Source organism: Buteo buteo, chromosome 4 (genome assembly GCF_964188355.1).
Source record: "Buteo buteo chromosome 4, bButBut1.hap1.1, whole genome shotgun sequence".
Taxonomy (NCBI): domain Eukaryota; kingdom Metazoa; phylum Chordata; class Aves; order Accipitriformes; family Accipitridae; genus Buteo; species Buteo buteo.
Window position 1 is genome coordinate 24,494,021 of NC_134174.1, and position 25,932 is coordinate 24,519,952.

Here is a 25,932-nt window from a genome sequence, read left to right on the forward strand (position 1 = left end):
TCACATTGAACACAGTATTTTTACAGGGAGAATCTGACCATCTGAAAAACATACTGGTATTTAAACTGTAATTTATTACAGACAGACCCGAGGAATTGTAAAAATGATGCCTAACTTTTTGAAGTTAAAAATTAATTTCCTCGAAGTATCAATAAAAATTTGAAGTGTAACATGTAATACTATCATCCTGTCCACACCTCTTTCTTCAGGTTAGGAAAAAAAGGGAGACAAGCTCCCCAGTTTTGCAGATTAGTCCTCCAAAGTGCTGCAGCATCAAAATATTAAGTGGAGGGAGGGAGACTTTTATGGATCTTCAGATTTTTAATTTCCCTGTGACCAGCCTACATCTGGGACAAACAGTGCTGGCAACTCTCCCAGCACCATGAGTAACATATTTTGGCCCCTATCTGCATTTTTCAATTAGGTAACCCACCAGACCCTAACCTAAGTCCAACCCTCCCTACATATATCTGTTTCCTCTTATTGCAGCAAAGGCTCTTCATCCTTTTCCACATCTCCCATGGCAACTTGGATTCCACATATGGACATAAGAAAGTGGGGAAAAAACCCAGTTGGAGTGGGTATTTCCCTTAGCAGTGTAAAAATTATGTAAAATCTGTAGCTTCTTTTATCTTTATGGCAGAATTGCCTGAAACAGGGCACAAAATGTAACGTTAAAGCTGGGGAGACTGGCATAAGCAAATACTCCCTGAATGATATATCTGATAGATGCCTTTCAGGATTAATTCTGTTTTACAAAGCAAGCTCTTAATACAATTTTTTTCTTCTCTTTTGTATATTAGATTGAAAAATCTGATTAGCTAAAAGGATGTAAATTAGTTTTAACACTCTGGCAGATGACCAAGACATTGTTTTCATTGGAATAATTGTATTGGGGTTATTTGTCTTAAGTGAAATTTAAAGTGGAGAATTAAGTGTAGCAGCTCCTTCCACTGCTACTCCAGCTTATACATATTCCGTTTTACTTTCTAAAATCAAGATCTTTTTATAGGCCAATTCCTGCTCTTCCTTAAGGTAGCTGAAAAAGTTTGGTACAAAAACCCGGTAAAAGTTGGAGCGGGAAAATAACCAGAAACATCATCATTTTCTTCAGAAAATTGGGACTACTGTGGCATTTATGGTTGTGCTTGTATGTCCCATACATGCAAAAATCCCTTGCCTCATTTTAAGGTCTTTCAAGCAGAATGATAATCATAAGTGCTGCCTCACAGCACCTTCCTCTGCTCTGGGTTCTGTCACGTGCATGGTCCCTGCTAACTCACTCATCTCTGCACCATATTCCGTTGCACAGAGTAGTCACATTCTCTGTAAATGACAGTCAAGAGATCTCTTGTACACCTCAGTGCTGCAAAAGGACAGGCCTATGGAGAAACACAACTAGCCATAAACATAGGAGCTGACGCTGCAGATTGTGTTTACGCAGGCCACTGAACTGAGCAGTATAATAAATATTGCAGTTTTATTGTCCCTTCTAACAGAAGATCTCCAAGTGCTTGGTCATGACTTGGATACTCTCCACAACCCATAACAGTACTATCAGTTATAAAAGAGAACATTATCTTTTACAGTGAGATCATTATCTCTTACAGTGAGACTTATATTTCGACTTTAGCATTCGTGTCCCAGCCTTGCTTTTGTGAAAAACCCTGGGAGATGCACAACACCGGGTAGGAGCCAAGTGTCATGGTCCCTGAGCCATTTGGCTTGCTGGTAGAAGTATGCATGGTTGGACAGGAGAACCGTCAGATAGTAATGTGAGCCAGTAAGCTTGGTCAAATATCCTGCAGGGCACTAAAATGATAGTAATCATTATTAATAAATGATTGCTATTGATATAATGTACCTCATTTCTGTGCATTCTTTTCCCCCTGCTTTATCAGAATATTAATAAGGGAAAAAGAGGTGAAGGATTCCTCTGGGCAAAATGTCATGCTATTGACATTTTATTCTGATGTCTTGGTTAAGCTTACTGTTTCTTTACGAACGTGTGAAATAGCATAGAATTCACTTCAGTATGATAACAAGCAGTGGCCTAATGATTCCCTACCAGCTGCTGAAGTGGAAGTGAGAAGGAGAAAGTACAGTGTTAAGAAGGAGACTGTTTTCTGGAAGTTTAATTTCCATTTTTCATGAGGGGTCCATTCCAGTTTCAGCAATGCAAACTTAACCCTGCGTTGAAAACATTTTTCTTTGTGTGTGCTTTTAAGTATCACCACTTTAACTTCTTCTCTCAGTCTTCTTATAAATGCCCTCAGTTCTGCATTCTCCATCTGGATCTACCTGTAGATCCATGCAGTCAGCAGGGAAAAGAATGAGATTTCTGAGAAATTCTCCACTTCTGAGTATATTTCCACTCTACTCTTTCTATATATGTGTATGTGTGAATGCACATATGTATGTGAGCAATGCAGGTATCCAAGTCCATACTTATGCCAAATATTGTCATAGTTCAATTATACATGGATTTTGAATTAGATTATCTTTATTTTAAAGCATGTTTCTCTCTTTGCTTATAACTTAGAACAAATTTTCTATTTTGTCTTTCACTGAAGAGAAGCACATTACATACCTGCTTGCTTTTTCTACATAAACTGGTGATTCTGCTCAGTTTAAAGTTTCTACTTGGGAAAAAATTCATTAATGTTGACAGGAAATATGTTTGAGTAAAAAACGTAAGGGCTTGGCTCTCACAATCCAGTCAGCTTACTGCACCTTATACATACATACAAAAATTGATTTTTCTAAACGAGGTTTCTAAATTTTCCTGAATCTATTCAATGCACATTTTTACCTGCTTTGTTTCTCTTGAAAGCTGTATTGTAGCTTTATCTCATGCTGTTTGCATTGAAGAGAATTAATGTGGAAGGAAAGAACAATTTCAGAAATTGAATTCTGGTTCTGATAACACCAATTACTTGGGATTTGTGCAATCTTTAGATACATAAGTTTTACTGTATTATATGCAAGTTATAAAATTCAGGTGATTTAGTATAAGCAGAAATTTCAAATTTGAAAAACTGCCTTAAGTTCTGATAACCTACCACCTTGAACAAGATAGGTAAATGAGCAAGAAAGGTGTATTGTAATGAGCTTCTGATAATTCCTGATGAGCTAAGCATCTCCACTGGAAATGTTTGGGGGATTTTGAGTATAACTAGGTCACCTTACAAACATTCCTGATGGAAAATACAGTTTAAACATCCTCTGGGTTCAGTTGCAGCAGAGTAGAAATTTTGTCTCTGTCAGTTTTAGAAGAATGCAAGTCAAAATTAGTTGCAGGTGGGTAAGATCCTTTGCAACAGAGCACAAAAGACTGTAGTTGCTGCATCAAAGCTTGCATTTGAATTTAAACTTAATCGAAATTTTGTGCTGCTCTGAACCAGTGGTTTTTTTCAGCACTATGCCCAATTTCATAGCTTTCTTGGTTATGGACAGACAGTATCTCATGGTTCACATTTTGTACTGGTAAGTTAATTCAAACAATAGGACTTGGAAAAAATAGTAGGTAAAATACGTGTAGTTCACTTAGTAGGCAGGAAAATACATCCTAACAAGATTGAGCTTCTGTATCTTTTGAAAACTAGGAATCGAGACCTTGACCATTGTGATGAAGAAGGGTTCCTCAACCTGTGTGCTACTCAGGTCATGCTGAGGTCTAGATGTGTAGATGATTTAGGACAGAATCACACAGAATCACAGAATAATTGAGATTAGAATTGACCTCTGGAGGTCATCTAGTCTAACCCCTCTGCGCAAGCAGAGCCACTTAGAGGCAGTTGCCCAGTACCATGTCCAGTTGGATTTTGAACACCTCTCAGAATGGAAACTCCACAACTTCTTTGGGGAACCTGTGCTCAGTCACCTTTACACAAAAAAAAGTGTTTCCTGATGTTCAGATGGAATCTACTATGTTTCAGTTTGTGCCCATGGCCTCTGGTCCTGTCACTGGGCACCACTGAAAAGAGCCTGGCTCCATCTTCTTTACAATCTCCCTTCTGGTAATTATATGCATTCATGAGATCCCCCTCTTAAGCCTTCTCTTCTCCAGGCTAAACAGTCCCAGCTCTCTCAGCCTTTCCACACAGGAGGGATGCCCTAGACCCTTCCTTATCCTTGTGGCCCTTTGTTGGAGTGTCTCCAGTATGTCCACATCTGTCTCGTTCTGAGGAGCCCAGCACTGGACCCAGCACTCTGGGTGCAGCCTCACCAGGGCTGAGTAGAGGGGAAGGATCACCCACCTTCGACCTGCTGGCAATACTTTGTCTAACACGACCCAGGATACCATTAGCTTCCTTTGCCATGTTGCTGGCTCATGTTCAATTTAGTGTCCACCAAGATCCCCAGGTCCTTTTCTGCAAAGCTGCTTTCCAGCCAGTTGGCCCCCAGCATGTCCTGGTGCCTGGGGTTGTTCCTCCCCAAGGGCAGGACTTTGCACTTCTCCTTGTTGAACTTCATGAGGTCCTGTCAGCCCATTTCTCAGCTTGTCGTGGTCCCTCTGGATGGCAGCACAAGCCTCTGGTGTGTCAGACGATGAAGCAAGGACAAACCCTGTCTCCTCAAAACAGAGGGAGACTGCTTGAGGTTTATACAGAATGCAAGATTCACCACATCTAGGGCCAAAATTGAAATTATATTTTAAGATAGCCTAAAGAGGAAGAAAAAAACGAAACCTACAAAACATTGGAAATCATAAAAATGTAAACAGTTCAAACTCTCAAAAATAGAGATAGTTAGTAACTCTTTTCTTAATGTTCTAGATTTTGACAGCTCAAAGCACTGTTATGCTACAGTCTTGCACTGACAGGTGAATGAAATAAGTGTAATCAAATACATTCTTTCTGCTTGCTGTACATGTGATTCTATAAATTCAACACTGCAAAGAACATCTTTGTGGCTATGCCAAATTCTAATATTTGCCTTTCAAATTTTTGACCTTTAGCAGTGAGATACAAGCAGCCGTTGCCTGCATCACAGATTTGTGGTACCGTATCTTTCAGAAAAACTGAGGTATTAGCCGGGGTGGTGGTGATGCTGTCTGTAGTGAGGCCATGATGCTACGTCAGTTAGAAAACATGGAGGAAAACTGACCTGTTTGCATGGGTAGGAAACTGAAATGGTAATTTCAGAAAAAGGATTTGAAATACACTGATACTTGGCTGGGATGTGAATGCTGAGTGGCTTCTGATGTGCCACAGTCAAACCCCAGCAAGCAGCATGATCTGCCATTCTGCGGGGAGCAGCACCCCTGCACTCAGCACACGGCAGCCTCCTAGCATTGTTTTTTAAATGATGTCTTGCAAAAAAAAAAATTTGTAAAGATCCCTGTTAAAGCAAATTGAGAAAATGCAAGCATACAGTCAACCTGGTATCCTGTGAAAAGAATTACTGATGGTACATTATGGGTAGATGAAGTTCAAGCTACCAAAACCAAAATCTAGTTCAGATAGCAGGTATTTGTCTTATGGTAGCAGTTGGGGTGCCTGCCCCCCCCTCCTCAGATGTTACACCTCATGATTCAGACCATCAAAAGTGACCCAAAAGGATTCTTTGACCTCCCCTTTCACAATGTATTTTAAGCTTTTGTCTATGCCTGCATGCCCTAAATATTTTCAAGCTCTTTTCTGCATTTGTGAAGTTTAATACTATTAAGCAGTATCTGGTTCGTATACTGCACTTTTTTTTTAAATAGAAGCTAAGATTTTTATGTAGTTTTCTGATTCCAACACCTGGTTTAATCATGTTATGACTAAATTTGGAAAAATTACCATTTGTCATCTAAGTAGGGTATATTCAGAGAATGCACTGTAGTGCACAGCACAGTTTGGGGGCAGGAACTAGGCTAAGATACAACCTAAACAAAGAAAGGGAGTGGACCCTTCTTCCTCCTCGCCTCCCTCCTTGAAAGTGCAGAAAGACCTTCCCCTTCCTCTGGCTGTTACAGTAAGAGCAACAACTCCACAGAGAAGATGTGGTCATAGAGCCATACTGTTAGAAATGAAAAGGAGCAACAAGCACCACCAGGACAGTTTTCTTGTTCTTGATGTGCACACCTAAACATAGCAATAAAAAAGTCAAGAAGTACAAGACTGGAAAAGAAAGCATAACCATCCGTTGAACTGATAACCCACAAATCCCACGTTGAAACTAGTGTGAAATGTAGCCTGCTTCTATGATTCATTACCATTCATCATTTCAGCCAGTGAAAATTTTATTTTCCTAGTATTTTGTATTTTTCTCATATGTGTTTGCAACCATTCGATTTATATTTGTTTGTAATTTCAAATGTATAAAATGGCCCCAATTCTTTTTTCTTGTCTCTAGCTATTCTATTTTGGAACAGCCAACAAAACCCCAGCAACAACAACAAAACAAATGAATAATTTTGGATGTAAGGTCTGTTTGCTTTGAAAAACATCAGTATGTTGGTGCATCAAAATGTTGCCAAATTAGCTGTCTTTCTCCTTTCCAAGAGAGATGATTCTGAATTAGGAGGCTTGCAAAATAGATCAAAGGGAAGAATTTTGTCCAGGTTACTTCTATTGCAGGTTCAGTTGGTAATTACAGTGTTCAATTCTGGTCTAGGACAATGTAAATGGCAGCTTTTATTTTCTGTATCTTATTTAGTCAGGTCTTGTGATTGTTCACTGCATATCTGAGATCAAATATGTCATTGATAAATTCAGAGGAACCCTGAGGAACAAGACAGTGACTCACACATCCCATGATTCAGATTAGGTAAAGGCAAAGGGGGCACTAAACAACAGAATAAAATATGGTTTAATGACTGACAACACTGCCACTATGGATTGCTCCTAAATAATCTAATTTGATTTACAAGAATTCCATGTAAACATAATCCATTTCTCAAGGAAGTATCTTGTCATTTATAGTTTAGCATGAAATATATGGCACGGGGAGAATGATTTCAATTCAGTAAGCTCATGTTTGTGCAGCAACAAAAGAATGAGAAAGTGTGCCTGAAACAGAGAGGCAGGGTGTACCGGGGCAGCTCTCACTCCCACTGCAGGTCAGCTGGAAGGAGCGACTGCCGCCTTTGGGTCTCCAGTGGGTCCCAGGTTGGTGTGTTCCAGAGATCCTCCTTCCAGTCTCAAGACTAAATTTTCTTGAATCTCTGTGAGGTAATGTGTTCTGATTTCAAATGTGCTAAATTACCTCACCCACAGGTAACTTAGAGAAATGCATCTCCAGGCAGAAGGGATGAATATACAGGCTGGTAAGTGTTTGGGGGACAGTTCTGCAGGGAGCTGATACCTTCAGGTTCCCATTTAGTGTAGTCATTCTGCCTGCCTATAGCTGTGCAGGTAATGAGTCTTTGGGCTGCACAATCCATGACCACTTGTATTTTCAGCCGCAAATGTGACCAAAACAAAGCCCGCTTTTAGAAATGTTTCTGGCAAGCTGTGTTGCCTCCTTTCTCCAGCATGGGTAAATTTGTTAAAACAGGTTTAATCATGGGAAACTAGTGGATTTCTTAGTCCCTGATGCCCCTTCTTCACAGGCAAGTGCTCTTTCGTTTTATATGCTTTTTCAGAGACGAAAGGGAATCTTTATGTGAGAGCTTCATGACAAAGTACTGGCAGCAGAGCAACAGAAATAAAGCTGTAGTCTCATGATTATATTCTAATAGCTTGCTTTTTATTTTAAGATACTTAAACCTAATCCCCCAGGTTAGCCCAATCACAGTCTCCAATGTAGCATTGTGTTCAACTATTAGCAGGTGGTTTTTAAAGCCCTCTTTAGATGATACACGGGGCCCACATAGTGAAGTCAATTGTTAGACAGGATATAATTTAGACTTCAGCTCTTCCTCTCAGTTTGAAATAAAATGATTACATTTCAGGAGAGCCTAAGGGAAGATTAAAAGTTTTATATCAAAAGTTGAATATTTTCTTTTGTTGTACACTCTTCTTTTAAAGAAAATGGTATTCATTTAAAATAATGCATGTTCTGATGAATTTGAAAAGGCACTACTCTGAATTAAAAAGAAATTCATAAAGTATGCATGTATGGGAGAGGAAGATTGCAATCTTCATTTGAGTGTTTAGTCAAAGGTTTTTAACTCAGCCCATTCTGCTTTGTTCATAGAATGAGGTATCCGCAAAGATGCATTGTAAATAACAGATGGCCCATAGCGTTTAGAGAGCAGCGGTTAAGGTGACAAAATCTTCTGGGGCTCCTCTCCACAGGCAGGTTATAAAGCAATATTATAGCCTCTGTTCCAGACTGGAAAAAGGTCCTTGCCTGTCTTTAAACCCATTAAAAGTGGTTCCAGGCAATAGCTCCACATAATTATAGTTCTGGTAACCCCTGTGATGCCACTCATTTCTCGTATTCCAAAGTTATCCAAGGGCAGAGGCCACTTGTAGAATACAAACTTGTAAAGCTGACATGGCTCTTAAAAATAGATGGACTAGCCCAGATATGAACAGAGTAAGAAGTGAAGAGTAAGATATGAACAACAGGATTAAGTTACCATCTGATAAGGTCAGCTAGCTTTTACCATTGATATCAGAGGGGCTGTTTTACCAAGGATGCCCTGGGCACATTTGTAAAAAAGCATTACCTATTAAAGGGAATTCCTGGAAACTTCCTAAAAGCCAATGTGTACATGCAGTGAAGTCTCTTGTAGGAGTTCACCACATCAGCCAAATGAGCATAGATCTTCTTTTTCCAGAAGCCATCAGAAGAGTCTAAATATAACACTGCTGTAGTTAAGTAGCTGGCTTTCACACCTGTTAAAATGAAGGGTGCAAAACCTGTTATTGTTACTAATGGGGGTGGTCACTGAACTGGCAAGTTGAAGTTTTCTTCTGATTTTATTGCAGAAAAAAAAGTTAATTTCTTTCAGTATATTCTTCTGTAAAAAAGAAATAAATTCTTTTACCTGTTAGCACTAATGCATACTACTATTTTAAGGCAGCATTAACAACATGGGTTTATGTTCATTTACCTAATATCAGTGGCGCTTGTTTTCACATGTGGACACCTGACCATGGGAACCTAGGTGTCCTGGTTTCAGCTGGGATAGAGTTAACTGTCTTCCTAGTAGCTGGTGCAGTGCTCTGTTTTGTGTTCAGTATGAGAAGAATGTTGATAAGACTGATGTTTTCAGTTGTTGCTCAGTAGTGTTTAGACTATAGTCAAGGATTTTTCAGCTTCTCATGCCCAGCCAGGGCACCTGACCCAAACTGGCCAACGGTGTATTCCATACCATGGGACGTCCCATCTAGCTTAGGAACTGGGAAGGGGGGGGCAGGGATTCGCCGCTCGGGGACTGGCTGGGTGTTGGTCGGCGGGTGGTCAGCAATTGCCCTGCGCATCATTTGTACATTTCAATCCTTTTATTACTACTGTTGTCATTTTATTAGTGTTATCATTATCATTATTAGTTTCTTCTTTTCTGTTCTATTAAACCGTTCTTATCTCAACCCAGGAGTTTTACTTCTTTTCCTGAATTTCTCCCCCATCCCACTGGGTGGGGGGGGAGTGAGTGAGCGGCTGCGTGGTGCTTAGTTGCTGGCTGGGGTTAAACCACGACACTAGGTTAACGCTACCACATTAGCCTCCATACTGCCAATTAAATAGACAATAGTAACTATTGAGGTTGACTGAGGATTTAAGAAGGATGGGTGCTTATGGTACAGAATGGTGAAGGTCTGTGTTCAGTTGATATTATCTCTTGCAAAGGATATGAATTGTTAATGTGCTGTTATTCCAGATTTCTAGAAGAACTGATGTGGTGGGGGAATCAAGACGACAATTAATGGCCACTGAGGAAGACGACAGTTTATCATATCCTCCTCTGAATGTGACTACTGGAAATGATATATGCATCCTTTTTTATGCTAGTAATTTCAGCCTCAAAGCCAACAGTTCCGTTCTTATAGATCTGACAAATGCAACATTTGTAATGCAAAATGTGGATATTTCTTCCTCTGAGTGCTCAGACATCAACACAACGTGAGTAGCACAAGAAATTTCCTATCATAATACATGTGATTCTGAAAACTAATCAGAAATGGTGCAATGTCAAGTTAATGCTAATTTAATTTTCTTCTTCTAAAGCATCCAAAATAAAAAATACTAAATTGCATATTCCTAGAAGAAAAAGAACTAGTCAAGACCACAAAAAATTGTTCAGATGCAAGCTCTTATTTTCACAATTTTTTTTCCTCTTATGTTCCTTACTTCCTTGTTTGTTTATATTTGGTCCAAACAGGTTTCTGTGTGCCCAATCTCGTAATCACAGAAGTCTCCACTGGCATTAATGAGATCATCATTTCATTGTAAAACTCCCTTGAAGGGGAGCATTGCCAGTTACTAGGTAGTAATTCAGCTGGAAGTATATTAATGAAACATGATCTCTGTTTTCCTTTACTTTGAAGCGCCTGCTCTTGGGTACAAAAAACCTCTAGAAATATTTTGTCATATTATTCTGTGTACTGAACCTTTGCTATATGACTTTTGTAATTGCCTATTGATTTAGAATATTCCCTCCGATTGAAATGTCACAATGATCTAATTAAAGCTGACTACTCTAACATTAAAAATCTGTTTCTTATTCTTAGACTGTCATTAAAATACACAAAGCCAGTGAATGGAATCAGCAGCCTAGAGATAAGGTAACTTATGATTTATTCTTAAATAGATCTTTTTGATGTACAAAGCCTATTTGTAAATTAGGAGCAAAAAAAAGAGGAGGAGTTAAGTAAAAATGTTTTTGAAATTATGATTTGCTTTCTATTCTGAGGAGTTACTATGCAGGAGAGCAATAATAGAGTCTTTATATAGAGAATATATTAATATGCTCAGGTAAAGTTTTGAAAAAGTGGTGTAGGCAAACAAACATACTGCAAGGTACTGGTATATCTAATATCCTGTTTTGCTAATAGGATCAGACCATGATCCTGTCTCAGGGAAATCTGAGTGTGATTTGTAAACAATTCTAGGGGCTGAAGTCTACTTGCATGGCCAGGATTGTATTTAGTCCTTGTGTGATTACCAGTGTACCCTGTTAGAGCTAGCTTGTGGCTAATGACGGGTACAAAAACTCGTAATTTTTCTGCTCCATGGATGGTGACAAGACCACATTTCTCCTACCACGAGAAAAGAGAAGAAAAGTTAGGGAATGGGAAGGCTTGGGATGAAAAGTCAAAGGGAGAACGTGCAGTGGTTGCTCTCACTAGTGGATTCTAGGGATGGGGAAAGCATCTGCTACTGTTTGAGGACTGCCATACAGCTGCTGGTCCACAAACCTCCATTCTTTCCTCAGCAGCAGGAACAGCAGTTGAGATTATTTTCTTGAGCTCTGGCAATGATGATGTGGCCTGCTCTTTTCATTTAGGTACCTCAGTTAATCGCATAAATTTCTTTGGGAAGGACTTGGGCCAGGGAACTTGCACCAAATTAAATTTGCATATATCAGAGGATGAACTGGATGTGTGCTTGGGCAGCAGGAGGACAAATGACTTTTGCCATCTAAAACGCTTTTGACATCTTGAATAAGGGAAATTGAAATCCAGGGAAACCAAAGAGAGAAAGTTTAAATGTAGGAGACAATCAGAGCTTGGGCAACATTTTGATGGGAGAGTAAAAGAGGCACGTGGCACCAAGATGATAAGCACAAATGAATAAATACCATTATTTACACTGAGATAGAAGGACATTCTACATTTAGGTTAAAGGACCCCCAGAAGGACTTGTGCTGAAGTGAGTCAGTGATGTGTTTGGAGTTGTATTTGGCGTGCCTGGAGACACTTGCCGTCATCATCAGAGACCATGATAGGTGGCAAAAAAACATACATGCTTTGTTATTTAATATCTACCCTCCCCAGCAAGCATCTAGAGCTTTGTGAAAAAAACATAATGTACAAATAAGGTTGCTGTTAGTATAGTATTTTTACTTTTTTGACTATTGTAGTTAGTTCTGTATAGGATCCTTGAGACTCGTCCTTGGTGGTGGACTCAAGCATTTCTTGGTTTCAGTACTGTAAATTATCAAAGGGACATGCATTTCCCTGAAAACCATGGGGAATTAAGGAAACATTTTCCTTGGATCCCATTCCAAAAATACTGTTGTCAAACCAAGACTCTGCCCAAGCTGTGTCTTTACTTTGACTCCAAGTCACAAAATATCACTTTCTCTGGTGCTGCCCTGGTGCTTCCCTGTCTACTCTCTGCTGCTCCTGTCTCACTCTTGTACAGACAGACCCACCAAACCAGTGTCCTGGATTCTTATTCTGCACTTTTGCTCATACTAGTGCAGGTCTTAGCTGCTCTCCTGAATCTCTTTCTGTATGAATGAATCTGGTTGCTTCCTACATTTGTCCTCAATGTGACCATCCTCAGCATAATACCATGCTTTCTAGTAAAATTACAGTTCCAAGGAAATAATATAAATCATAAAGCACTTGAAAATCCTATGGAGCATGACACTGTGCTGCAAAACTAGCTACCAAGTTAATTGATAGATCTTAGAGAGGTTGTTTTCTTTAAAGCAGTCAACAGGTTTTGCTCAACTATACACCAGTAAATGGCAAACCTTAGGATGCCACTATAGAAAAAAAATACTTTCGCAGTTGAAACATTTATCTTAGATTTTGATTGCTGCAGCAGGCATAAGAAGATCAAATGTGATGTTAGTGCATGCATATGGACTTAATGAGGATTATTCAGGTTTATGTTTAGTCATCTGTTTGTTAAAATCTTATAATTTTAATTAATTATTGGAAGAAAACTTTAATGTGGTCATGAATCTGAGGTGCATCTGAAGAGAAGAAATTTGAAGCAAGTCTGCAGACAGTCTGCCTGTAAATTAAAGGAGAACATCAGTACAAAAGGTGAATGGTTCATGTTTTCTCTCTTATTCTGGAATATTTTTTTACATCCTTCGAGCCTGTTGTAGTAAAGGCAGAAATACTCACAAAGTTTCTCTTGACCTGTGCTTCTACTTGAATACATTATAACTAAATACCAAAATGCATAAACAGCCCTTGAAGCTGGGCTAAGAAACTCAGGCTCCACAATAGGTGAGGACTTGAAAAGAGAGTAGGTGAAGTCCTGACCACTGTCATGCCCAGCAAGTAATTAAAGTAGCATAGGCTGGCTGTGTTTTGCAGGAGAATTTGATTTATTCCATTGGGCTAGGTGTGATCCAGGTTTTTAATAGGCCCTCAGGGTATTTAGACACAAAATGCCTAAACTGATTAATTTTTGTGTGTGACGCAGGTGCCTAGCAATAAAAAATGGAATAGAGGAAGAAGGTGGGGGGTGGCTTCCACGGTAGTCATTGCCTGGGCAATCACTGTGCATTGGCCTGCTTGTGGGAGGTAGAGAGTGATTGCTTCTGTATCGCTTTTTTTTCCTCTTCACTTGTTAAGCTGTCTTTGTCTTGACCCACAAGTTTCCGCATTTTTGCTCTTTCGATTCTCCCCCCCGGTCCTGTTGGGGACAGGGAGTGAGCATGCAGCTACATGGGTGCTTGGCTGCTGGCTGGCATCAGCCCACACCACCTCAGAAGCCTTTATAAAGAAAACTTCCTGCTAAAGACACACCTCATTATTTGTGCTGTTTTCTGTTGGATTATCTCTTGATTTAAGAGACAATTGTGTCATTTAGGCCTCTATTAGCTACCATAATACAATATTGCATGGCATATAACGCAAATAATAAGATATACTCAACAGAACCAGAACAATCCTTTGATCTTTTCATGATTCAGGAACACTTTATTCACCTTGTTTATCCCAGCATGTCTATTGTCAAGAGCTTCTAAAACTCACAGAGATACATTACAACCTCCATTTTCCCCTTCTGGTTTACTTTGATTACATTTCTTGTTCAAGATGACTCCTTGGTAAGGTTACAGTCTACCTCAATAAACAGGACACAAGCAGGGCAAAGAGGTGGGAAGGAGCAGAGCTTAGAGCCGTGACTGCATTTTTCCCCTCTGTAAAGGCCATTTACTTAGTTGTAGGAGAACATCTCTTGAAGACAGAAAGTGACACCAGAGAGGACCACGTTCAAATAGCTCAATTTCTTCGTCAATAAAAGAGGCTTTAATTCCAGCAGCATGAGCTGGATCCAGAGCCTGCCCTTACCACCGCGAGTCTACCACCTCGTGCTGAGCAGGTAGTCATACCCCACCTCCTCCCAGCAGCTGCAGTAGCTGCTTCATCCTATGCACACAGCTGCCATCTCCCTCTCCCTCTCGCTAGCAAGAGCAGCAGTCCCATCCATCCTCCTGCGCTCGCCGCGGAGACGTGAGCTGTTACGGGGTGGCTGTAGAGCGTTTCTGGTTGTGCTAGTTTTAGAAAAGTGAACTACTGCTGCAGCAGGGGTAGGAGCAGTGGGCAGTAGTTTTTGCTGGAAGAAGCATCATCTCAGCTCTCTCAGCAGCTGATGACATCCAGCTGTTGAAGCACCTTCTCTGGGAAAAAGTGTCGAAGTGGATACAAGTGCAGAGCATTAGTATTTTCCCCACTTAAATTGATAAGTACTTGACTGTTACTGTTGCTTATAGCACGTACAGAATAGAATTGACCCCAAAACAATGTTTTAAAGTCTTTTACCTAACAGTTGTGTTTCTCTTTGAATCTTTGAAACAGTAGTAATTCCAGCTAGCTTCCTTTTCAGAAATGAGATGGAGATCGGTAACAGGTGGTAGCATTTAGAGTTCATATGGTTATCTGGCACAAAGGGAATCTGGCCTATGACCAGGAATTGTTTGTGCCACAATACATAAAGTACATACTGTCTGTGTGAAAGTTTGCTTCCTGTATTGGCTCTAATGTTTAATACAAACACAGTGTTTCCTATAGAAGCCAAGGTACTTTCAGTTCTACAGATAAAATCTTTCTTATATCCCCTCCTTTTGTCATTCATTTGCCATATTGTGCTCATTCTATTTGCTATCTACTCATGTGAGAAAATATTAAACTAAATGAAGTAATTGTATTGATTTTTGTTGTTTGAATGTCTTTTTTGTAATTTGATGAATTATAGTTGTATCAGTTCCCAGTGAAGCGCATGCCTGTTGGAGGCTACTCACTATCAGTTGTTTGGAAAAATGCTAAAGATAAAAGGCTATATTATTAAGTTAACCATGCTCAACTAGTTCACTAATTAGAATCTTAATTCTCATAAATCTGCAAGTAACATAAAATCTTAGTCTTTGGTGTAATGTGAAGAGACAGCATTCCCTTGGAGGCCAATTTAGACTGCACTTACATACATAGCCTTATAAAACTTGTTTGTTCATATGGCAAGTCTCCAAAGAATTTCCTTGTTTACCACTTTTCTTATCTTCTCAGCAAAAGGACAAAGCACACCCAGCATTTGTGGTTGGCACAAACATTTAAGCAAACTTCTCTGTGCTTATAACTGGCCTTCAGCTAGTGCCTATAGCATTGCTACTGAGACATCATGGAAATAGTGTTCAGATTGTGCTGTATACCAGGAAAAGATTCCTTTCTTTTAGCAATTATTATCTAGGCTAATACTTGTATTAATTTTGTAACTTTATCACTATAACAATAGAACATTTCCATAAATATTTGTGAATGTGTACTAGGTGAAATTCAAATGTTTTTTTCTTTTTTCACTGATGCTTGCAGCTGGATGTTCTATGGAAAGAACTGTTTAGGCTCAAAACGTAAGGAGTGCCATGAGACAAAACAGCCTTTTCTCACCTGAATGACACTTTCAGTTCTAAGATTCCATCTGATCATTTTGAAAGTCTTGAGGATTATGAAGTTATATGAGTCAAAAGTCACAGAGTATTAAGAAAAAAAAAGGCTCAATTACTGTAGTAACCTAACCTGTCAAATTTTGTGTGTTATTCCTAAGGAGCATTGTTTGTGTTTAGACTCTATGTTTTGTGGATGACAAGCTACTGAAAGCAACTGATTTGAACAAACAAGCAATATTCTACAACAGAGTATATTTTCTCTCTATATATATGTATACCTCATAGAACATAAAATATTCTATGTTGTTCCATATTTATAGATGACTGCTTATTTTTCAAACCTGTTATTATTGCATTTAAGTATTACCCCAAATTTTAAAATCCACATACATTGTTACCCATTGTAGATAGACATATTAGAATATTTTCTTTTGTAGCAAGTCTCACTTATTGCTAAAAAGATTCCTCTTCTAAATTCTTTGTGGTTATCAATAAGCAAAAAAAATCTTCAGCAAACTATATAGAACAATACATACGTAGACCAAGTAGGGTTAAAGTAATAAGCAACATATGATAAGGAGAAAAGTTTATCATTTCCTTATGAGATAAATTGAATACCTGAAAGTAACTGGGTAAAAAGTGGTAAAGACTAGGACTTAGTCCTGATCTGTAAAGGATGAGGATGTATTTCTGGATGTTCTCAATTATTTCTGTTTCAGAACATTTGGGAGGTGTTCAGACTGCAGTGGTAGTAACATACATGTAAACCCCATCGCTATAAACTACTGGAAACTGCTGCAATACTGCACATGCACAAACCTTCTCAAAATGAGAAAATATTTATTTGTGCCTAACCCACTACAAATTGGGAAACTAGGGCTGACAACCCCTCCCCACCCTCCAGTGAGAGAAAACTGTCTTCTACTGCAAATTCAGACATTTGCAAAGGAAATTGCCGTTTAGGCATCTGAGACAAGGAAGAATTGCAATGATAAATCAGAAGGGTTATCATGCCTGTACCTATCATAAAAGCAATTTTCAAAGAATCCCGTAAAATGTTTATTGAGAGCCACTGCAGGCCTACTGACAGTCTCTCAGGTTCTGCTCCACTGATTATAAGCTGTTGGTAACTGATGAAATACTGCACTGGCAGAGGCCCTTGAAGAATGAAATTGCATTTGCTTCTTGCCTGCCACAGCTATGGAAGGAAAGCTGTGCTTGTGAGATGAAACTCTGAGAAGTAGTAAAAACATATTCACATAGTCTCTTCACTTATGAACAATCCTAATGACATGGGACGCCAAGCTAAGATACCAACTGTGATGTTTGCAGCTAGCAATGGTGAACATTTATCTACCACCACTAATTTATTAAATTAATATTAACTTTTTCTTTCTGTCATTTTGACTTTTTTTCCCCTCTGTTGTCTTTCTAGGTTTTTAATGACGAACAAGTTCTATGGAGGCTCAGCTAGAAATTGGTCCACTTTAGATTCAGTTGAGATTGTACAAGATGGAGAAAAGTTTGCTAAATTTAATGTTTCTGTCATCTCTGCTCCTGCAGAGTATTCATTTCATTGTCAGCTGGTGGGAACAAGCAATCTCTATCCTGCAAGGCTGATTCCATCCAACAATGAGGCAAGAAACTGGGATGTTTTCATTTCCAAGTTGCAAGTGAGTACACATTGCCATTTCAGAGATAATTCCAAGAACTATTACTTGCTATTGTAGGTGCTGAACGACACACATTCATAATGCCCTTACTTTCATTTCAGCCTGAGGGAAAATATAAAAGAAAAGCTGTTCCCCCTAGGTGAGCTATTCAATAAAGGGGTAAAAAAGATGGCAGTTGCTGAACAGTAAGAACATGAAAGCACAGCTTTGAAAAAAAACCCCAAACTATGAAGTTGTCCACAGAAAAGAAAAAACAATAAACCAAATGCCCTTAATCAGGCAAAGAATGACTAAGTCCCCATGCCTGTTTAATGAATTGGTCTGCTATTGGAAACATGGGCCTCTTAGGTGGGTGGCTTTATGCTGCTTACTTTGCACTTTGTTTACCTAGGAAAGTAGAGCTTAGTGTGGTTACTGTTTTCAGTGACATAGACTGACTGTACTCCTACAGATAGAAACAAAGCCCAGTGCAATTAGATTTAATGGAAGGTTTGCCACGGACTTCAATCAGGAGCAACAGTAGGTCCCGCACAGCCCAGAAGGAGAGCAGGTGGCTTTTTTTTTTTTTAATGAGGCATAGATTTTCTGTGTATTTAGTGCAGTAGTACAGAGTCCATATGTGAGGTGTTGATGATTGCATCTTTATTATTTTGAGCGTTGATCTTGACTTAGGAGAAGCACATCAACATTTATATCTTAAAACAATATTGCACTAAGCAATCTCTTTGATTAAAGAGATCATGGAAATGGTAGGAATCATTCCAAACTGGACTCTATTTGTCAAAGATGAGCTAACCCCATGATAACTGGATACAAATGCTGATATAAATATATTTATGATTTTGATAACAAACCAAATCTCAATAATCTGAGTCCAGATTTGACACTTCTGCTTAAACAATGGAAATCTCAAAGGAACAGCATTGGTGCTGAGGTTTATTTTCCACAAATTCCAGGATCAAGTCCCACAGTTTTTTGAGAAGCAATGTAGCAATACACACCAATGTTGTGAAGGTTCCTCCTGATGATATTATTTATGGAAAGGCTGGAAAATACCTAAGTCCACGCAACTGTACTTTGCCTAGTCAAGTCTCTGAAGTTATACTTTGGCATCGCTAGGCTATGAAAGTACATGGGCTATGAAGATACAAAGCATCCACTTAGAATGTATCTTTTCCTTGAATTTCTATATACATTAATACTGCTGCCTTCTCAAAGCTTACCGAGGGGCCTTGCTCCATTCTTAGTAGGCATCCTTTCATTGGGGTCTTGATCAAAAGTAGTAGTAATAGGTTTCCCACCTTCCTTATTGATTTGGAGCAGCAGCTGCTTCCACTGTTAAGACAACTGAATTCCAGTTCCTCTTAGGAAAGGCCTTTTTTCTCTGGTCAAGTCCTAAGCATGGAACACAACCTGAAGAGTCCTGTTCTGATCTTTTCTGTTGTGTGAGAAAACAGAAGGTCACCATTCTGGGTTCATTTCTAAGTTCTATCTGAACTAGATCATACCTTTCCAGGTATCTTTTACTGATACGTAGTGAAATCTGATTGATCTCAATATCAGCCTTTGCTCTAGAATGAGGTTTAGAAACACCCACGCTCTGTTTCATGGTGAAGAAAGCACACGGGATGTTCTCAGTGGTTGCAGCCAGCACAAAATCTTGTTGCTGAAACCGAGGAACATGATTTTCATGTCAATGTTATGCCATGAATTAGAAACCAGGATCCAATGCCAATCTAGCTGGTACAATTACACTTTGCAATGTTGGGTCCTGAAAACAGTATCACTGTATTAGAGGGACACACCATCTGCACAGTGAAGCCTTGTTGATGTTGTTACAGGAATAGTTGTTCTACCACGATGTCTTTTATGCTTTTGAGGATCTCAGAATTGTCCATGAAGTTGAAGAGGAGGCTGCCACCAAAAGCACTGCTTTTCTTTCGTATGTGTCATAGGGTTTAGAAGCCCCTTTGTTTCTAAGAAAAACTGCCAAAAACTTTAAAATCAAGAATATTAGGATTCTTTGTGGCTAAAATATTTCTAAGTTCAAAAATAGATGTTCAATGAATGCTTACAAGCAATGAAAACAACAGATTTTATCTGAAGGCTATGTCAAAGGTCAAATGATGAGAAAACTTCATGCAAAAAAATATTTTAAAAATTAACAGTAAATGCAAACTAGTGTAATGAAGACAAATTACACTGGTCCAGATACTAAAATTAAAACTTCCACAGTACAGAGGCCTGTATCCAAAAGGCTTTTACATTCATAAAAATTAGAGAAGCACATGTAAGTATTTTTAACTTTTCTATAGGTAGAAATGCTGCTAGGAGTCACATTTTTATCTCCCACCTGGGATCTAACACCCCCACAGAAATGATAAAGCTTCAGAAAAACAATAAAAGAACACTGCATATACTTCATCTCCCGCCTAAAAGTAGACATAACATTTTAAGAATGTACAATTAAAGCTTTCACCTCGAAGGTTCAATAAGCATAATCCTGCTTCAAAAAAACCCACAATAGGATTGACATAATAAAATTCAGTACTTCTGAAGCAGTAAAGCCTTTCTAAACCTAATATACCTTTTAAGTGCTTCAGAGAGTTCTTGTAAATGTGGTAACAAGTGTGTATTGTTTTCCAGAACTTCAATCCATTTTTGAACATAAATGACATAAATCATCAGCTGCTTTCTGGTTTAATTGCAAATAAGTCTTTGAGACTACATTTCATCACTCCTATTCGCATTCTCATCTGTTGTCAAAGCAGTGCCTTAACAAGTGAAGGCGTTGGTAATCACCTGTATTCTCTAAAACTGTGCAAACAGTTATCCAACCCAAAAGCTTATTTTCACTAATCCTGCTTTAATTGGAAGTCTGACTGCCTATAGTGAAAGCAGGCAGTCTTTGCAAGCCAGCTACCATGATCTGACTTGGAAAGATTCTTCTAAGAGGCCCAGAAAAGCTTAAATTGCTAAAATTGTCTTCACCTCCACAGTACCTAAATAGCCCTTAGTTCTGCATATAATAATAGTTTTATTAAACAGCATTCTGGAAGGTATAGACATTGGTCTTAACACACATACTATGTACACATTTACTTTAGGTGCCTGAGCCATGAATGAACTCAAACCCAGAGTGCTCACTGGTGTAGCACCGTATGCAAGCTACAAACTAAATTCTTCAATGTTTGTACCAACACCTTTCTTTTATTACCACAAAGCTTTCAATTTAGTTTATCGTAAAGTATAAGCTAATCATGGAGTGGGAACATAGAAAAGTAGAAATCCATGATGATCCGCAAATTAGTTGATTTTTATGAGGAAAATAATATGGTAGGAGCTCAGTCAGTGGCAGACCTCGAGAATCCAGTCAAAGGAGAGATATTAAAGATTTTTCTAACTGCTGGAAAAGCCTATACGGGTTTCATATGTTAATAGACAACACAGATCCCATACCTCAGTAAAGCAAGCCCTCTCTCCTGCCTTAAGTCTCTGATGTCTAAGGAGGGTGGAAGAAAGATTTCACAACTGTTTTCTCCTTGAACTTTAACTAAAACTCAGCCAAAAAGGTCATCTTCATTAGATGCATTTTAAAGTAGGTTTCAGGAGTTCCGCTTGTCAAGGAGTTATTAGCTAAAAATCTCAGGGTATTTCAACAAATCTCATGATCTTGGAGGGCCTTAACTCTCATGTCTTTGAGTGCTTTGAGTTTCCTACTTCATAAGTGGTCACTGAGCAATACTGATCACACATACCCTTTGGGACTTTACTTCCAAAAGTAACACAAATTTCTGAAGTGGGAAACCTACTTCTTGCCAAACAAATGAATTCTGCATCTTTAATTTCCTGTGTGAAAAGGAGATCTGGAAAATTGTTATGCAGGGAATTGGTTCTCAGTCTTTTTTAATGGGCAGAGTGTGAGTGGTAATTAACAGGTGCGGGTTTTGTAATTACCACATATATCCTGAAAGTAGGGCCTATGCTCCATGCTTAATTGCACTCATCTATCTACCTTTCTTCATTTTCAGATTCAAGGTTTCAACATTGAAAACAACCAGTTTTCTTATGCAAGTGACTGTACAGGTTTCTTCACTCCTGGAATCTGGATGGGCTTGGTGACGTCTATAATTTTACTGTGGATCCTGGCCTATGGTATCCATATGATCATGCAGCTCACAACAAACAGCAGATTTGATGATCCCAAAGGTGCAGCTCTGTCAGTTCCTCAGACAGAATAGCCATGGATTGACTTAATGCTGCTATGGCTTTTCCTGGTCTGATATTTATGATTTTTAGAACCTTTCTACTTCATATGTGTAACCTAAAAAGATATCATAGCAGAAAGGGATAATTAAACTACATATAAAAAGGATCCTCATGCTTGGCAACAATAATAATTCTACTTGTTATTACCATCATTTGCTAACAGCCATCTGTGTTAAGGGTCTGAGGTGAGGCTGTAGAGGTTATTACTGTATCTGGCTGTTAGAAAGACCATTACAAACTGCCATCAGATCAACTGTTATTGGCAAAGAAGGGATATCACAACAGAGATGAATGGGAAGGATAAATAACTTATTTGATAGGAAACTATATATTGAAACCACTGGTCTCCGTAAAGGTTCTTTAGTAAGTATGTCATGTTGATGCTACACCTTAAGAAGGCTGAACTGTGTCTTGCCATTATTTCTCCTGAGAAAACCATCCAAAAATGTATGGAACTAATAAAGTATAAGTCACTAAATAAATGGTCTTGAAAACGTTTTTCAAAATACATCACTTTGTTCAGATATGGTATCACAAATGAGAACAGGTGAATTAAGGTTTAGCTTCCTTCTAATGTTATCTTATGCCTGAGAGAATGATGTTGAGTAATGCTAACTCATGTTTGTTTTAGCCATGGACAGCTGATGAAGTTACTAAGCGAGACAGGTCCTTGCCTAAACAGATCACAAAATTATATTTGGTGTCATGGCAATGAATGCAACTTTTCAAGTCCATAACCTAGTATGATTCAATGTGCCAGTGCAGACAGCATCTTAACAGAGATAACGTAATTTTCTTAGCATCCTTCCTTTTCTAGGTATCTTTGGAGTAGTTATGAGGTTTGTACAAAAAAGGAAAAATAAAATATATAAAGTCATTAGAAGCACTGTGCTAATGTACTGTTTAAGTTTGAGCATGTTTATGGTCATCTCAATGATTCCAGAAGCCTGAAAACATTCAGAGTGTGCTGAATTCTTCTGCAATTAATAGACACTACATCTTCTCATTGTCCTCATTGGGCAATCTGACTATGGAGTGAATTATTAAATGTTATGAAAAACTAGGAAATAGTAAAAAAGCAATGGTAAAATGGTAAAAAATGGTAAGAATAACATTTTCATCCTTCTGTAATGTTTTGTTATGACTGTGCATGTTCTATAAGTAGTTAAAGAACAAAAAGATGTCATTTTGACAAAATTACATTTGTCAAATGAGAAAAATTCTAACTTTTCTGATCTTGATCCATGTCATAGGACAATGATACACAGGAAAGACAGTTAGAATCAACTATTTAACTAGACCAATAATAGTTTCTACCCATCATTCCTGATTGTCACATTTTTATTATGCAGTCAAAGAGGTAAATTAAATGCTGTCTGAAGCTATTCCTCCTGAATCATTCAATCCTGACCTGGAAAACAAAAAGAAAGCTGGCATGTAACTAGCAGAGGTGAGTCCTCTGCTGTAATATTTTTCCCAAATGTTTTTCGAAACCTCAAAGAATGCTGGCATTTGATCTATGCAAAAATGCTGTGTTAGAAAGGCACATTTTCTTTGCAAAAATTAGTTACTGGACTTGTTTTATTAATTCTGCCTTAAAAGCAAGTTACATGAATGTGACAATTGAAAATTGACATACTAGTCATGTGACTGATAGCTAGAAGAGAGGAAGCCTATTAAAAAGACTTGGTTTGTAGAAGACAGCTTTCTTATGACTTTTATCTAGATTCAACAAAATTTGGAACAGATTTTGTTCAACAGTGGTGATATACAAGAACTGAAGAACAGCTTTACAAGGCCACCCAGCTCAGGAGCCTATCTCCAGCAGTGGTATGAGTATGGTGAGCACACAGCAGTACTTCCTGCAGATTTCTCCCATTCTCCACCATTTAAGCTCAGGGACTTCCTCAGCCAGAGGTCGTGTCTTCGTATTTAATAACTCTGGGTATAGTTATAGTCCATGAATTTTTCCAGCCTCCTCTCCAGCCTGTAGAGTCTCCTAGAGCTCACGGCGTCCTGATTATAGTGTGGCACTGGGGATACCTGTCTCCTCTCATGCTTACCTGGGCTGCACTCTGGAGAAGAGGAGGAAGCAGAGTCTCATATAGGCCATACCATGGGCAAGAGATAAGCCTCTTTCAGAAGAGCTCAAATTGGAAGAGATGTTGGAAGAAATGTTTGTTAGATTAGCTTTTCGCTGATTCAGTAAAACTGAAGCCCTCTGAAAAGGGCCAGACTGAACTGTGTGCTGTGTTTGGTATTACACGTTCCAGGGTGAAGGGGAAGGCGTTTTGGGGGAGAGAAGCTTTTTTCCTTCCACCTTCTCTCGTGACAATGACGCCATGAATACTTTGGCAAGTAGGGCCTGTGGGGACATATAGCCTGTTTCTATAGTGAGCTGGGATGTCCCTGGGATGGAAAGCTCAAGCCACGTGCTGTAGCCCTTGATGTGGTAGGATCATCCTTGTGAGGTCTGTGCTGGGAAAGACAGCAGAAAAGGAGGGGAACTGCCTACAGTCCTAGCTGTCCTGGGGGCCAGGCGGACTGGGCTGTGGGGACCAACGGCCGGTCCCTCTCAGAAGAGGATCCGCTGCTCTCTGTCCACATGTGGTGGGTTGACCTTGGCTGGCTGGCAGATGTCCACCCAGCCGCTCTGGCCTCTCCCCACAGAGGCCACCCTTGCTGCCAAGACCTGGACACGGACATCCAGTACACCCCCTCAGGGGACCGCGTGTGCTGCCGGAGTCCCCGTGCCACCTCAGACCCCTGCAGCTGCACATCGCCGTGCCCTGTGGCTGGAGACAGAGACAACCGACCACTGATTTCAGCAGGGCTCGATTACTTCCTTTTAAGTAGGGCTAGGCCTCAAGAACTTCTAGCAGGATTTTGCACCTGCCTGTGTTTGTTTACCTTTCTGAATAAAGTTAGAAACCTGCCAGGAGCCTTCCAGTTCTGTGTACTTCTGATTTCACAATTCATCTTAATCACAGGTGTACTTGTTAAAACACGCCTGCTTTGGGAGCTGTTCCAGCCAGAATATTAGCTCTGTCTGGAAGGTGTGAGCCTTTAGGACCTCCCCCCAGAGGTCACTGAAGTTATCAGAAGTACTGCCTTCTGTGAGTGCTAACTCATTTCTCTACAAAGTACAAAAAAATTTAAGAAAGATGGAGGGGATGACTGGAAAGAGCATCAGTTAGAAAAGTAGAAGCTTTTTTTTTTTTTTTTTTGCTTTCAAATATATAAATAAATGGAACTTTTTCAAGGAAAAAATATCAGAAACTATCAAAAAACTATGGCACAACTCAAAAAAATCAATTTAACTGTGAAAAAAATCAAGATTAAAACCAGAGAAACCCCAAACCTAAACACAAAAGTCCTGAAGCCATAAGTTAAGGTATTTCTTCACAAAATTCAGCAATAATCATTTGTTGGAGGGGAGAGCTGAGATGGAGCTAGAATCTGAACTTCCTGACCTGATACAGGTTTGCTTTGTGTTCTGGTCTGTTGGTTTCTCTGCTTGTAAAATTACTTTTTTCACAAATCATGTGGAAACCCAGCAATGACTTTTAATGAAACAGAATTATAATAGAAATAGTCCAAGAGTAGTCTTTTTATGTAGGTGATAAAGGAAGATAAATCATTCCACCTGTCAAGGAAAGACTCAATGAAGTAATTGGCTCCTCCTTTCCCTCTAGGTGACTGATAAATAATTAATTTACAAACCTAAATCAGCTGAATTATTAGGCAGTATCCAGGTGTTAGAGGGCTCTGTAATTATTTCAGCATAAACTGGGGTCAAGCAGGGGAAACCAGAGATGCTGAAAACAAGGAACAACCATGAGAAGCTGACTCCTAAGATAATCAGATATACAAGAAGCCTGGATACTGGACACTGCTGGCAAAAAACTAGCAGTAGTCTCACCAGGTGGTGATGATTGTGGGGGCAAGCATAGTGATAATCTCATCCTTACACTGAACAAGAGAATGAGACAACCCACACAAAGGGGGCAGGGACCGCTTTTCCTGAGGGCTGTTTTTAATGTAGCATCCTGTGGTCGGTTGACCTTGGCTGGCTGCCAGACACCCACTCAGCTGCTTTCTCACTCCTCCTCCTCCTCAACAGGACAGGGGGAGAAAATAAGATGGACAAGCTTGTGGGTCAAGATAAAGGCAGGGGCACCACTTACCGGTTGCCATCATGAGCAAAACAGACTTATGGAAGATTAATTTATTGCCAATTAAAATAGGTTGGATAGTGAG

At 39.2% G+C, this 25,932-nt stretch overlaps 1 protein-coding gene across 1 annotated transcript in view; it reads left to right on the forward strand.

Moving 5' to 3' along the window:
- ATP6AP1 (ATPase H+ transporting accessory protein 1) overlaps positions 1-22,154 on the forward strand; it is a 54,398-nt gene extending 32,244 nt beyond the window's left edge. The window contains exons 7-10 of the mRNA XM_075026799.1: positions 9,761-10,002; positions 10,611-10,664; positions 17,166-17,403; positions 21,435-22,154. Of these exons, the coding sequence (XP_074882900.1) occupies positions 9,761-10,002; positions 10,611-10,664; positions 17,166-17,403; positions 21,435-21,644 (744 nt within the window). The 3' untranslated portion in view covers positions 21,645-22,154. The remainder of the gene's footprint in view (positions 1-9,760; positions 10,003-10,610; positions 10,665-17,165; positions 17,404-21,434) is intronic.
- The last annotated feature ends 3,778 nt before the right edge of the window (positions 22,155-25,932 follow it).